This window comes from Leptidea sinapis, chromosome 6 (genome assembly GCF_905404315.1).
Source record: "Leptidea sinapis chromosome 6, ilLepSina1.1, whole genome shotgun sequence".
NCBI classification, from domain to species: Eukaryota; Metazoa; Arthropoda; class Insecta; order Lepidoptera; family Pieridae; genus Leptidea; species Leptidea sinapis.
Window position 1 is genome coordinate 8,808,631 of NC_066270.1, and position 14,207 is coordinate 8,822,837.

The 14,207-nt window shown below is 36.7% G+C and overlaps 2 protein-coding genes across 3 annotated transcripts; both read left to right on the forward strand.

Moving 5' to 3' along the window:
- Positions 1-5,279: 5,279 nt before the first annotated feature.
- On the forward strand, positions 5,280-8,526 carry LOC126965087 (uncharacterized). 2 transcript variants are annotated; one of them, XM_050808546.1, is made up of 4 exons: positions 5,280-5,578; positions 6,804-6,950; positions 7,236-7,461; positions 8,155-8,526. In XM_050808546.1, the coding sequence occupies exons 1-4, from the start codon at positions 5,441-5,443 to the stop codon at positions 8,499-8,501; spliced, it is 858 nt and encodes a 285-aa protein (XP_050664503.1). In that variant the 5' UTR covers positions 5,280-5,440; the 3' UTR covers positions 8,502-8,526. The 2 variants fall into 2 exon arrangements, with proteins under 2 accessions (XP_050664503.1, XP_050664504.1); XM_050808547.1 differs by having other exon boundaries at positions 5,285-5,560.
- Positions 8,527-10,908: 2,382 nt separating this feature from the next.
- On the forward strand, positions 10,909-11,839 carry LOC126965189 (uncharacterized). Its single transcript, XM_050808630.1, has 2 exons — positions 10,909-11,031; positions 11,579-11,839. The coding sequence occupies exons 1-2, from the start codon at positions 10,909-10,911 to the stop codon at positions 11,837-11,839; spliced, it is 384 nt and encodes a 127-aa protein (XP_050664587.1).
- The last annotated feature ends 2,368 nt before the right edge of the window (positions 11,840-14,207 follow it).

The following is a 14,207-nucleotide window of genomic DNA, read 5'->3' on the forward strand; positions in this document are numbered from 1 at the left end:
ACGGTGAGCACGCCCGGCGTGCTGGCGGCATGCAGATAAGAATTAGTGTGGACACGCTAGGCGTGTCAATGGCACTGAATGTGTTAAGGAAAGTGATTGCAAATGTGTAGACATTACTGACAAACAAATTCTTTCCAAAGTCGATTCCTGCAATAATTCTTCTATAGTAGTAGAGACAATACAAAAAAATAACACAGACACTCCACAACAGCCACAGCCCCCTGTTGCAAGGCTGTTATATAACTCATTAGATGCTGCTCCTTTTGTTGTACACATTCAGAAACAGTATTCATCTCCCGATGATAATGTTACTTTACATCCAGTTACGTTTGGTCGTTTTCTCAAAAGAAATTCTATTAAAAATATTGTGAATGGAAGTTTAAAAAGGATTGGCCGGAATAGGTTATCTATTTCTTTTTCTAAGTACCAAGATGCAAATGAATTGTTGAAAACAAAAATTTAGAAAATGAAAAATATAAGGCTTTTATTCCATCATTTTCTGTGAGTAGAATAGGAATAGTCAGAGGAGTACCAGCTGAGTGGTCTGAAGAGGAAATAAAAGATAATGTTTCTGTTCCTATTGGCTGTGGCCCAATCATAAAAATTAGGAGAATAAAACGAAAGATGATGATTGATGGACAAAACCATCTTAAATGTACTGAGTCTGTGGTATTTACTTTTGATGGGCAGTTTTTGCCTAAACGAGTATATATGTGCTACACTTCTCTTACTGTAGACTTGTATATATATCCTACTATTCAATGCTACAATTGTTGTCGGTTTGGTCATGTGAAATCTCAATGCAGATCTAAACCAAGATGTTTTAGATGTGGTCAAGGACATAGTGGTGATAACTGCTCTGTTCAAGATGATTTTATATCTTGTTGTTTATGTAAAGGTTCCCATATAGCAACTGATAAAAAATGTTTAGAATATGAAAGACAAAGAGCTATAAAGGAATCAATGGCTAAAAACTGTATTTCCTATTCAGAAGCTTCAAAGATACATCCATCTGTCTCTCGAATTTCATATGCAGATACATTACTCTCATCACCTAACATCACTCCTAATACTTTTCCAACCCAGCATCAACATTCAACACCTAAAGCTATAAACAATACTTCATATAAAAAAACTGTTTTTGTTAAACCAAAGCCTCCACCTACACTTAGCAAAGGATATGACAAATCTGCTCACCAAGAAATTTTAATATTCCCCAACCCTCTAATGGATGTGCATTAATTAACAAAGAAAATGAAAATCCTTTGGAATCCTCAGTAATTAATTTAATTATTTCTCTTATAAAATCTCTTAGTCAATCGAATGAATTTTCACCGTCCAACGCTGCCTTATTAGTTTCTGCAATTACTCAAATTTATAAACCAAATAATGGACAAAGTTCTTCAATGGAATTGTCAAAGCATCACTCCTAAAAAAAGTGATCTTATTTATTTATTAAATAAATATAAACCTTATATCTGTGCTCTTCAAGAGACATGGTTGAAACCAGGATCTTTATTTAAGATTCGTGGTTATTCATGTCTCAGAGAAGATCGTGTGGATGGGCATGGCGGAGTAGCCATGCTTGTGAAACACCCTCTTTCCTTTTCTCTCTTCTCTATTCCTTCTCACAGTAATGATTTTTCTATTATTGCTGCTTTAGTTGAAAATATCTGTTATGTATCTATTTATATACCTCATCCTTCTTCTGCAATCTTAAATGAAATTAAAGATATTATTTCCATTCTTCCGAAGCCTTTTATGATCCTTGGTGATTTTAACTGTCGCCATGAATCCTGGGGTTACTTATCTTCTAATAGTTATGGTAACACATTAATAGATATATTTGATTCAGTGAATTTGTGTATATTAAATGATGGTCGTCCTACACGACGTTCTCATCCTGACGAGGGCCCAAGTGCTCCAGATTTAACAGTCACTACACCTAATCTTGCTTCTTCTTTGTCCTGGGATCCATTACGATCTACTTTTGGTAGTGATCACTTCCCACTATTATTATCATTTCCAACCTGCAATAATAACAATAAAGTATTACATAATACTTATTCTCCTCGTTTAAAATATAAGCTTAATGATGTTGATTGGGATTTATATAAAGATCTAATAAAAAACAAAATTATTACACTTCCAAAAATTAATCCAGGTACAGAATCTCAGTGCGCAGATTCTTTAGCAAGAATCTTTATTGAGGTTGCCAATGAGATATTTCCAAGTAAAAATAGCTCTTTGGGTTTTATTCCTTCTCCTCCTTGGTGGGATAACGAATGTACAGAGGCAGTAAAGAGAAGAAAATATGCTGAAATTACATACTGTCAATGCTCCACTGATGAGAATTTTGAAATTCTTACAAAGAGTATGTCAGAAACTTCAAAATTTCTAAAGAAAAAGAAATTTGATGGCTGGAAAAAATTCTGCTATTCAATATCACCTGATGTCAAACCATCTCTTGTATGGCAAAATATAAGAAGGTTTAGATCTGCATACAAAGATTCATCTCCAAAATCAATCCCTTTTCATTTAGTTAATAGCTTTTTAGATAAATTGGCTCCACCTTTCGTTCCTGAAGACTTAATAATTGGTTACCCTGTAATAAATATAAATAATGATAACTGTTTTGGTTTAAACAGTATATTTTCTCTCACTGAACTAAAAGGTGTATTGTCTCATGTTAAGGATTCTGCTCCTGGACTGGACGGTATTCCGTATTCCTTTATCTCTCATTTAGATGATGATGCTTTATTTTATTATTTATCTCTTATAAATTCCATAGTGACATCTGGTAACATCCCCTCCACGTGGAAACGTCAAGAAATAATTCCCGTACTGAAACCTAATAGGTGTTCTTCAGACCATTCTGCCTATCGCCCAATCGCACTTACTTCTGTTTTGATGAAAATTACAGAACATCTTATAAAAAATCGTTTAGAATGGTTTGTTGAGCATAACGGTCTATTATGTGAATCCCAATTCGGTTTCAGACGTGGGAAAAGTACTATTGATAGCTTAAGTATATTCATTTCTGATATTCAATTATCATTTTCAAATAATAAATCAGTAATAGCTGCGTTCTTAGATATAAATTGTGCCTATGATAATGTCGTTATAAGTATTTTAAAGAGTAAGCTTTTACAACTTAATATACCTCTGCTATTAACAAATTTTATCATAAACATGCTTTCCGAAAGATACATAATCCTGAAACTAGATGACAGGAAGTCAATTACTCGACTTGTTTCAAAGGGCCTCCCCCAGGGATCAGTACTTAGCCCAATATTGTATAATATTTATACACACGATTTAAAATCATCACTTAATAGTGTAAATGTTCTTCAGTATGCTGATGATCTATTAATTTACTGTCGTGATACTTCTATTGAAAAAGCTAGTTCTTCTATAACACAACCGCTGATAAATTTAAAAACTTGGTTAGACTTAAATGGCCTTGATCTATCACCTGAAAAAAGTACAATAGTTTTATTCACGAGATCAAGAACTCCTCCTCCTATTTCTATATTTTATGAGGGTTATCAGATTCCAGTTAAAGATATGTTAAGTTTTTGGGAATTGTCTTAGATTCGAAACTAACTGGTATCCCACATTGTGATTACCTAAATGCTAAATGTGAGCGTACTCTTAATATTTTAAGATGTCTGTCAGGTGTTTGGTGGGGTGCGCACCCTTTTTGCATGAAATTGTTATATAATGCTCTTATAAGAAGTATATTAGATTATGGTACATTCTTGCTGGAGCCTGGTAGTGTTAAGGCATTTAAAAAACTAGATCTCATACAGTCCAAAGCTTTACGAGTAGTTTCTGGTGCTATGCGGTCAAGTCCTATCAATGCTCTTCAAGTAGAATGTGGTGATTCTCCACTACATCTACGTCGTCAATATTTAGCAGACAAATTTATATTCCGATCTTTTCAGTTTCTTAACCACTCTCTTTATAACAAACTTCAGAAACTTTCTCATTATATAGATTCATCTGCATATTGGTCAAATAAAAAACCACCTTGTCTGATCAATAGTTTTAAGAAATTTATCAACATAAAAGCTCCTATTCATCGATCCATTAATTATCCTCTTTTCAGTACTAGCTTTGAAGCATTAATGTTGCTTCCAGAAATTAATTTTAACTCGGATTTAAATAAGCACGATATTAGTACAAATTTTTCGTTTAATCTTCTTAAAAATACTGTTTGGGTTGATTACCATCATATTTACACAGACGCGTCTAAACATTCCTCCTCGGATCCCGTTGGTGTAGGTGTCTATCACGCTCAATTTAAAATATCACAGAAAATTAAACTACCTCCGGAAACATCGGTGTTTACTGGGGAATGTTATGGTATTTTTAAGGCTATTGAATATATTATTCTATTTAAACTTCCAAAAACAATAATTTTCTCTGATTCAAAAAGTGCCTTACAGTCTCTCAATAGGTTCCCATTTAAATCAAAAAACATTTCTTCTGTTGTCATAGAATTAAGAAATCTATTAAATAAATGCAATCACTTTGGTCTTTCTGTGTTGTTTGTATGGATCCCCAGCCATAGCGACGTTCCTGGTAATATAAAAGCAGACCAACTAGCTAATGAAGCCGTGGTCGATGGCGACATTTTCCCTTATAAAGTTTTTTGCCAGGATCTAGGTGCTCTTCCTATAGTTCACCTTCAGGGTTGTTGGAATAGACTTTGGACTGAAACTGGTCAATCAAAAGGCAGGAAATATTTTAACCCTTCAGCCACTTATTTCATTTAAACCATGGTTTTTCCGTGCCAAATGCAATAAGTTAGTATGTTCTTCTATCATAAGAATGCGTTTGGGTCATGTTTGCACTCCTGTTCATCTTAACAGATTAGGCATTGTATCTACTGACATGTGTGAATGTGAATTCGATAAATGTGATCTAGATCACATTTTCTTTTCATGTTCTCTATACGACCGCTCTTCATTCCTGAATGATCTAATATCTCTTAATGTTCCTTTTCCTACCTGTATATCCTCTCTAATTATGTATCCATGTAAATTTTATAAAATATTGTCATCTTTCATTCTTCAGAATCATATCAAAGTTTAAATATTTGTAATGTTGTGTAAGTAGCAAGTATATATGTATATTTATGAAATTTTTAATATCCGTTTCAATCCTCTTTCTACTTATCTGATCCTTTCCCGTGTTCCGTATCCTTTTTTAACTTAGTTTCCCAATCTTTTAATTTACGTTATTGGCAAAAAGTAAACGCTATTGCCAAAAGAAGAAGAAAAAAAAAAGTGTCATGGTGAAAAAAATTAGACCTCGTTAGAGTAAAAGTGTTCTGTCTCTGTGATTCAGAACAATATTGAATTTTGAACACACTTTCAAAGTTTCACTTTGATTTCATGATTTGTGTTAGTGATAACTTTGTTCGTTTTACAAAATGTATCATATGAAAAATATTATACCATTTGATGATATCGAGTTACCACAGATTTTGTATCCCTTAAAACCAATGTCTACTACTACACGGGTGGAGAGTGAAATCAATATTCGTGAGCAGGTTATCAAATTTATTAAGGTTTATTTTGTTATTATTTTATAATATAATAATGCATGAAAAATTTTCAGTATGTTGTACTATATATAATATTATGTTCAATAGTTGTTTTAGTCGTTTTAGAACTAGTTTAATTTCATAGGTCACCCTTCAGTTCACCGGCTATTTTGATTTACTCTTTCATACTAAAAACTTTGTCACAATATTCATTTTGGTCAAACAAATGAATGAAAATGAAACTTTTGAATGTAAATGTTTAGTCTCATTTAACTATTTACCACCACTCCAAAAAAAGCACTTTGAGAAGTGGGCAAGTGGCAAGAAACTCGATGTCAATGATTTAATAAACATTTTCAGCATCATCATTTTACTAATTATTTTAATTATTATCATTAAATACAATGTCATGCAAGAAAAATAATCAAGGTTTTTACTCATACTTGACATTAAGTTATTTTATAAGTTCTAGAAATATTATTTTATATACTTACATGAGTATGTTAAAAAATAAAAGTTAATTTAAAAAAAAATCAAAGAGTTATATAAATACAACTAGTGGACCCGACAGACGTCCTGTACACACATCTTAAATTTGTAAAATTGGTCCACCCGTTAGGAGGAGTTCACTAACATACACATAAGCAGGAGAATTATATAATATGGACGGAATTGAGAATCTAAACCAATCTCAAATTCACTGAAACAAACAAAAAAATCATCAAAATCGGTCCAGCCGTTTAGGAGGTAGTTTAATTGTGAATCTAAACCATTCCCCAATCCACCTGAAGACACACACCAATCTCAAATTCACTGGAACACACAAAATTATCATCAAAATTGGTCCAGCCGTTTAGGAGGTAGTTCAATTGTGAATCTAAACCATCCTTGAATCCACCTGAAGACAAACAGAAAGTTTTATCAAAATCGGACCAGCCGTCTAGGAGGAGTTCAGTGACATACACACGCACACAAGAAATATATATATTAAGATATACAAATGTCAATCTTAAAATGTTTGAACCTTTTTATGTGTTGTTTCTTGTAGCACCTAGCAATATTATTGTCAAAAAGATGGGGTTGATTATTAATTATAAGGTTTTTCATACCCAAACATGTGTAAGTAGGTATTTTACATCAAAATATTTGGTAATAAAACTTGTCTTTACAAACAGATAGACAGTGAAGTAAAAATATAGGTATAACCATTCCTTTTAATATATTAATTTTAAGTCTTAATTAATTACAGAACCCACAAAGTAGAAATTTACTTGACCTGGAAGACAGGCAGATTCAGCTTCTAAAGAAATTAGATTTTCTCTATGAAAAGATAAAATTTATCAGCACAACATGTCAATTATCAGATAGCAATAAAAATGTGTCTAAAGGGTCTATGGTGAGTTATTTCATTTTATTTGCCTTGTATTAGTTTGTGTTGGCAGTGGGAAGAAGGAACTCAACACAAAACCTATATGGGCAGTGTTTGTCCAGGTCTGCCTTCACATCAAAGTCTGCCTTGTAAGAGATGCTGATTGTATGGCATGTTACTTTTGAACTGCTGCAATGACACAGATACCCCTGCTGGAACTTAACAAATTTTTACCTGTCTATAATAAAATATCATTTTTATATGATTCTTGAAAAATAAATTTAATAAGCATTAAAGTTGTTCTTTTTTTAGGTTAATAAAACTGATGAGATTGTGTTGGAAATGAATTCTGATAGATTACCATGGTTCTTAAGATATTTTTTAAAACAAAATAAAGATTTATCTTTATTATGGCATATTCACTCTTCAACTCCATCAACCAAAGTACAAAATTTAAAAAAGTTTTTTGAGGATTTGAAAACAATTACCAATAACAAGGATAATGATAGACCTAACTTGAGGCTGATTTTTAAAAATGGTATGTGAATATTTGATTATTGGAAATAAATGTGATGTTTTTCCAAAAACATGACTTACAGAAAAGTTAAACAAGCATCATGGGAAATAATGGACATTAAATGGTTGCATGTCATTTAATATTGCAATTTTACAAGAATAACTTTGCTTGATGCAAGGCATTTTCCATTCAAACTATGTATGACATAAATATGTGGTTGTGATATTTTTCAAAATATAAGAATTTGTTATTATTACTATGCTCTTTATTATTATTATTTCTATAATAAAAAAAATATTTTAGTAAAAAAACAACCGACTTCAAAAACACTATTCCAGAACAATAGATATAATATACACTAAAAAGTATAAAAATAATTGCTTATTTTTATACAATCTAATTAATTAATCTAATTCTAGTTACGATGATTGTTATTTTTGGAATCTGTGTCGTATGTCAGTTCGATTCTCAGACCTACCGATATGCACACATAATTTCATGAGAATCGGTCAAGCCGTTTTGGAGGAGTTTAACTACAAACACTGCGACATGAGAATTTTATATATTAGATAAAATGTACCTAAATTATTATACACCTGTTAACACAATCGGTCTCTACATGCTAAATATAGTTTAATTATAGTATCTTGTACAATTTATTTCTGCTAACTACAACCTTAATACAAGCCACTTAATAAATTAAATTACCTACAGTTTCAGCTGACACAGAATTGAAAATATCAGCTCTTGGAGTACCAATAATTGGAAGTGTTAATGTTATCAGATATCTCTGTGAATTATATCCAAACTCATTGGGGTATGACTACAACGATTATGTTGTGGAAGGAATACTGGATAATTGTTACACTTTAGAAAAGATGACTGGCAAACACAAACAAGCTTCAATTAAAAAGATTTTCCAATCCAACAATATGTTGCTTAGTGGAAAGTTTACTATTGTAGATCTTGTTTTATTTAATGAAATCAAACAGAGCAGTGCATTAAGCGGTGACTTCATTCCACAGCAGTGGTTAGACAAGTGTAAAAAGGAAATAATGTAAAGAATAAATTTTATTTATTGCTTAACGATATTATTTCATTTAAATTAAGTTTTAAGTCACCTAAAACAGCATTACCCCAGGAGGCTACTAACCCTAAGGCCTACTAGGACTCCCTCCCTATTTGTAATTGTATCCTGGTGATACAGCAATGCTTCTTCCCAGACAAGTGGGGTGGCCACATAAAAGTGCTTCATGCCCTTGAACTTTGGAATATTGACACTTCATACTCTCTCAATTCTGTCTACCACCTTGTGAGATGCTTCTGACATGAACTTCATTCAAAATTATGGAGAGTATTGTGAATCACCAGCATGCCTACAAGTTGATGAACGATCAATAGGATTTTGCCATGGCTGATTACTTGATGGAAATGGAGTATTGCTGTCATCTCTGGTCTAGCGGACTCCAGTGTCATCTCGAACCATATGACCGCGTGCAGCGCACAGCTGCTCGAATTGTCGGGGACCAAGTGCTCTATAAACGGCTGGATCATCTGACGTCGGGTAGAGTATTAGACCTTCGCACGTAACGCCTTACGTTCTTAAAGACCGGCAACACTCTTGTGATTCTTCTGAGGTTGTAAGATAATGAGGGTGTCAGTGATCACTTAACACCAGGTGACCCATACGCTCGTTTGGCCTATTACATAAAATAAGAGGGAAAGTAAGAAGAAATACCTGGCTAACAAGTGAAACTGAAAAAGGGTCGAACATCCTAATTGGTTGAGTCGCCTACGCGGCTTCCGGACATCGATAGCTATGTAGCTCTGGTTCGAAGCGTTAGTTAAAGGAAAAAAAACTATAGAATGAGCTTTTAGGGTGTTTACAGGATGAAACGACAAGGGGCACAATACTTCACTTGGCTTTGCGGAGAAACGTCACTTCCTTGTATGTCGTCTACCGCAGTTATTATGGAGAGTGTTTCAAAGAGCTGTTTGCGACCCGATTTCTGCCGCCAAATTCCACCTCTGCCTCTGCCCTCTTACCATCTGAGTGTGTGGCACAACAGGTGAATCGAACCTGCCTTGCGGCGCTTAAAATAAGAGATCCGAATTGGAGAGTTCTGAATAGGAAACATAACCATGCCTCCAGATTCTTTAAGCAACAAATCGAGCATGCCATTTCTATCTTAGTCATTATAACTAGTTATAAATGTCCGCAATACGCTGGTAACTGCAGTCCGCATGGGGTATGGTTCCCTGCCCCATAAGGTAAAGACAGGTTCCAATCTACAGGCTACACATCTACTTTTTTATAGACTAGTAGTAAATAGACTTTGAACAACAATGGAAAGCACCGCCGACCATCTCGCAGTGCCAGAGCTCTATGCTTGAAGTACAGACAGAAAACAGTTCGTCGAACTCTATTTTCGTTAGACGTTAAGAAACCTAAGACCGGATGTAATTTCTCCCATCGTACTCAGTAGGTGTGCCTTTGAGTTGAAGCGGGTACTAACGTTTATTCCGGTGGGTCTCGAGGAGATTCAGTATTTATTCCTCGGATTCCCCTAACACTGCATTTAGCATAACGAATTCATGAGAGCGCAGTTTCCCATCAAAGATTTTACATTGTAAATATGGTTTATAAAAAAAGAAGCCCGCTGTGTTTCTTGCGCCCATTGCCCCTTGCGCCATAGCTTCAAAGATTTTCACATATCTTTGACGACTTTGCAAAGCATTTGAACACATATTGACGTAACCTGCCCGACTTGCTTCGCAAACATTTTTCTCCACAGCATGTAGACAACAAACAAGATGGACGACGATTTCGTAGACTCAGTGTGCTTGTATTATATGTGTGCATGTAATTATTTTTTACATGTGCAAGAAAACAATAATACTGTTTTAGTCGATTCCTTGATTTTCTTTAAATGTTCTCTATATTGTGTCAGCAAACTATTTCTTTTCTTTTTTAATTCTTCAACAGAACAGAGCACAGAATATTTGTTCATTATTCTCACCCACGCGTCATTTACTAAGGTTCTATTTTTGTGTTTGTTGTTTTTCGGGTTCCATATACATGGTTTCCCCTGTAATGGCTCTACAAATTCTAGAACGCACTCGCTACTCCAGTCCATTATATAGCCGCACGCAGTATTGCACGCACACAACCGTTCTGCTCAACAACGCTCGAGCAACTGAACACTGAACAAGTGTGGCAGGCTACGCAAACATTTGAACAAATTCAACTTTGAACGCTTTGATGTGTCGAAAAAGACCGACACCGCATGGCAAAGTGCAAATCTTTATTCAAACTTTGAACACATACCTAAAGTCCCGTGCCACACTTAGCAATCAAACCTGTGTTCAAACGTGTGAAGCTAAGTCTGGCGCCCGCATCAGGTTGTAGCTTAGCTAGCGTTGTTATAATTTTTTAGAGTTTGTGTGTATCTATGTGTATTAGCAATAATGGAACATGCGAGACCACCGCTGGAATTAAGCCTAGAACTAGGGCCGGCGAAGCGGCGCTCGTGTGATAAATGTGGTGGATCCTGGTGTGATAGTGGTTATAAATGTCCAGCGAAAACGGCTGTGTGTTTATTTGTGATACTATAGGGCATTTTAAAAATCTCTGTGCATTAAATTCACGTAAAAATGTATATGAAATAGTGGAAAACAGTGCCACCGATGAGGAGCTATATATCTCGATGATCGACGGTACGGTAAGTACTCTACGGTGATTCACAGTGTGAGGACGTAAACAGATGGTATGAAACTTTACAATTACATAATATATCGATACCGGGTCGGAACTTAACGTTATGTCTTTGGAAAATTTTAAACAGCTAGGGTGTCTCATGTCATCTGGTAACTCAAAATAATATTAGGGCCCGATCCTTTTGTGGTAATAACATTCCTATATTTGGTACATGCTACATTACTTGGATGTATAAGAATAATGTACATAACCTTAATTTTTGTATTTGTGAGAATGAATGCCAGAGTGTATTAGGTAAATATGCCTGTGAAAAACTAGGTATTATTAAACGGGTGTTAACTATAGATATAGATAGGTATTCTGATTTGTTTGGAGGATTAGGAAGGTTATCGGGCGAGTATAAAATTATTATCGATCCAGCGATACAACCGTCGCGCGTCGGTCTGTCCAGTCAGAAAAATACCTATCGGTGTTCGTGATAAGCTACAAGTGGAATTAAAGCGTATGGAAGATATGGATGTCATAAGGAAGGTATCGAATCCTACGGAATGGGTGAACGCGATAGTAGGGGAAGCCAAGAAAAACGGTACTATTCGAGTGTGTCTCGATCCGCGACCGCTGAACCGAGCGGTGCGGCGTGCGCATTACCCGTTGCCGACCCTCACGGAAATAGCAGCCTAGTTGCAGGGCACGCGATACTTCAGCAAGCTGGATGCTCGCTCAGGGTTCTGGATGATCCAGATTGATAATGAAAGTGCGGATCTGTGTACATTTGGAACGCCCTTCGAGCGATATCAATTTTTACGTTTACCTTGCGGAATCAATTGCGCCTCTCAGGTATTCCACGCTAGGGTGCGGCATCTCTCGGAGGATCTGGAAGGTCTACACCTCGTTCATAGACGATATCTTGGTATTGGTAGATAACGCAGCACGATGAAAAATTAAAATGTCTATTAGAAAGGGCCGGGCAGGTAGGTATAAGATTTAATAGAGAAAAGTGCGATTTTAGTGTTCATGAAGTGAGTGATTTGGGGCACACGCTTAGTGCTCGAGGCATGGCGATCGATAAAGGAAAGCTCAAGGCTATCGAAGAGATGCTTACCCCGCGGAATAAGGTCCGATTTAGAAAGGAAATTTTTGGGTATGGTCAATTATTTATTTTATATTTTAAATTTGCTGTTGGCAAGAAGCGAATGATAATGCCGTGCGCGAGCTCAAACAGAAGCTGTGTGCGGCACCTTGACTGGCGCTATACTCGCCGCACGACCCCGTGCTGCTGTCGGTGGACGCGAGCGCGTGCGTCCTGGGTGCGGTGCTGCTGCAGGCGGGCCGACCGGTCGGGTTCGCGTCGCTCACGCTGACCGAAACTCTACTACTCGCCATTGTTTTTGCCTAAGAGCGATTCCACCAATATGTTTACGGCAGGAGTGGCGTAACGGTGGAAACTGATCATAAACCGTTGGAAAGCCTATTCAACAAGCCCTTAGACGCGGTGCCTGCCCGACTGCAGCGCATGATGCTGAGAGTTCAAAGGTATGACTTTAAGGTTGTATATAAGCCAGGAAAATATATGTTTGTTGCGGAAACACTATCGCGTGCTCGTTTACCTGAGCTGTCGAAGAGTGATATATCGATCGGAGTCGAGGAGCAATCTTGTTTTGTAATGAGAACGAGAATGTTCGATTTAGCAGTGAAAAGCTTAACTCGGTTAGAGCGGGCGTCGAAATGGATAAAGAATGTCAAACTATTATCAGGTATATTAAGAATGGTTGGCCAATATATAAATATGATACCGATCCGTGCGTGTGGCACGTATGGTCTTACAGGGAATGCTTCGAATACATAGATGATATTATTTTGAAAGACAGTTTAGTCTATATACCTCGAAGCCTTCGTTCAGAAATAATAAACAGAATCCATGAGGGGCGCATGGGCATCGACCACTGCAAGCGACGTGCGTGCGACGTGATGTTCTGGCCGGGCATGTCACGCGATGTGGAGCTCGCCGATGCGCCACGTAAGCGCATCTCGATCTACGGCCGCTGCGTGAGCCCATGATACCGCACGAGATTCCGAGCCTCCCGTGGTCAAAAGGCTCAGATATTTTCCACTATCGTAAGAGAATATTTTTAATTCTCGTAAATTACTTCTCAAACTTCATTGAAGTCAGTTCGCTGAATACTAAGTAAGGCGGTAATAGCGGCGGTGAAGGCATGGAATTCCAGCTCAAGTCCTGACGGCCAACGGTCCGGCCTGCAGTTCGAAAGAATTTGCTGATTTTCGGGCTAAATGGGGTTTTTCGCATATTATTGCGTCACCTAACTATCCTCAGGCTAACGGCCGGAGTGAAAAAAGTGTACAAACTATAAAGAATATGTTAATTGAAGCGACTCGGGATCAGATTTTTATTTAGGTTTGTTGAACTTTCGAGCGTTCTCTCGCGACGGCTTAAGCTCACCCGCTGAATTGCTCATGGGACGCAAACTAAAGACCAGGCTTCCGGCGCACGAGCGTCAGACCGCACCGCGATAACTCTTCGGACTACCAGACCATGTTAAGTAAGCAGGTCAAGAGTAAAAATTATTATGATCGACAACTGACACCGGGGCATAGTGTGGTTATGGTCGACGATGGAAGACGCAAGCACGCTAGGGTGCAAAGTGCAGCGCCTCAACCGCGCTCGTACTTCGTCGAAGACTTCTCCGGGAGACGATATAGACGTATTAGACGTCACCTACTTCGCATGCCTCCACTGGAAGATTGCACAATGCCAAAGGATGAGGATAAGTGGAGTAGCTCAGATAGTGAAGGCCCAATGACGCCCCAGGATATGCGTACTACCTCTACTGCTTCAGCGGATACCCTTCCGGTCTATGAAAATATGACTATACAAAACGCTGTCCATCAAAATTTTAATAATAACACAGACAGGCAGACCGGCAGCTATCAGAGCTCGTAATAATATAAAAAATATGAAATAACGATAAGTTAGCATGATTATTACAAAGTATACATGTATACATAAAGTTATTTTTTTTTATATAAAATA

Excerpts from the sequence above, each read along its gene's own strand:
- LOC126965087 (XM_050808546.1), top strand. The coding sequence starts at position 5,441 with ATGTATCATATGAAAAATATTATACCATTTGATGATATCGAGTTACCA. Across the intron at positions 5,579-6,803 it reads AGGTTATCAAATTTATTAAG|AACCCACAAAGTAGAAATTT; the intron begins GTTTATTTTGTT and ends AATTAATTACAG. Across the intron at positions 7,462-8,154 it reads GAGGCTGATTTTTAAAAATG|TTTCAGCTGACACAGAATTG; the intron begins GTATGTGAATAT and ends AATTACCTACAG.
- LOC126965189 (XM_050808630.1), top strand. The coding sequence starts at position 10,909 with ATGGAACATGCGAGACCACCGCTGGAATTAAGCCTAGAACTAGGGCCG. Across the intron at positions 11,032-11,578 it reads AATGTCCAGCGAAAACGGCT|CGATACAACCGTCGCGCGTC; the intron begins GTGTGTTTATTT and ends TTATCGATCCAG.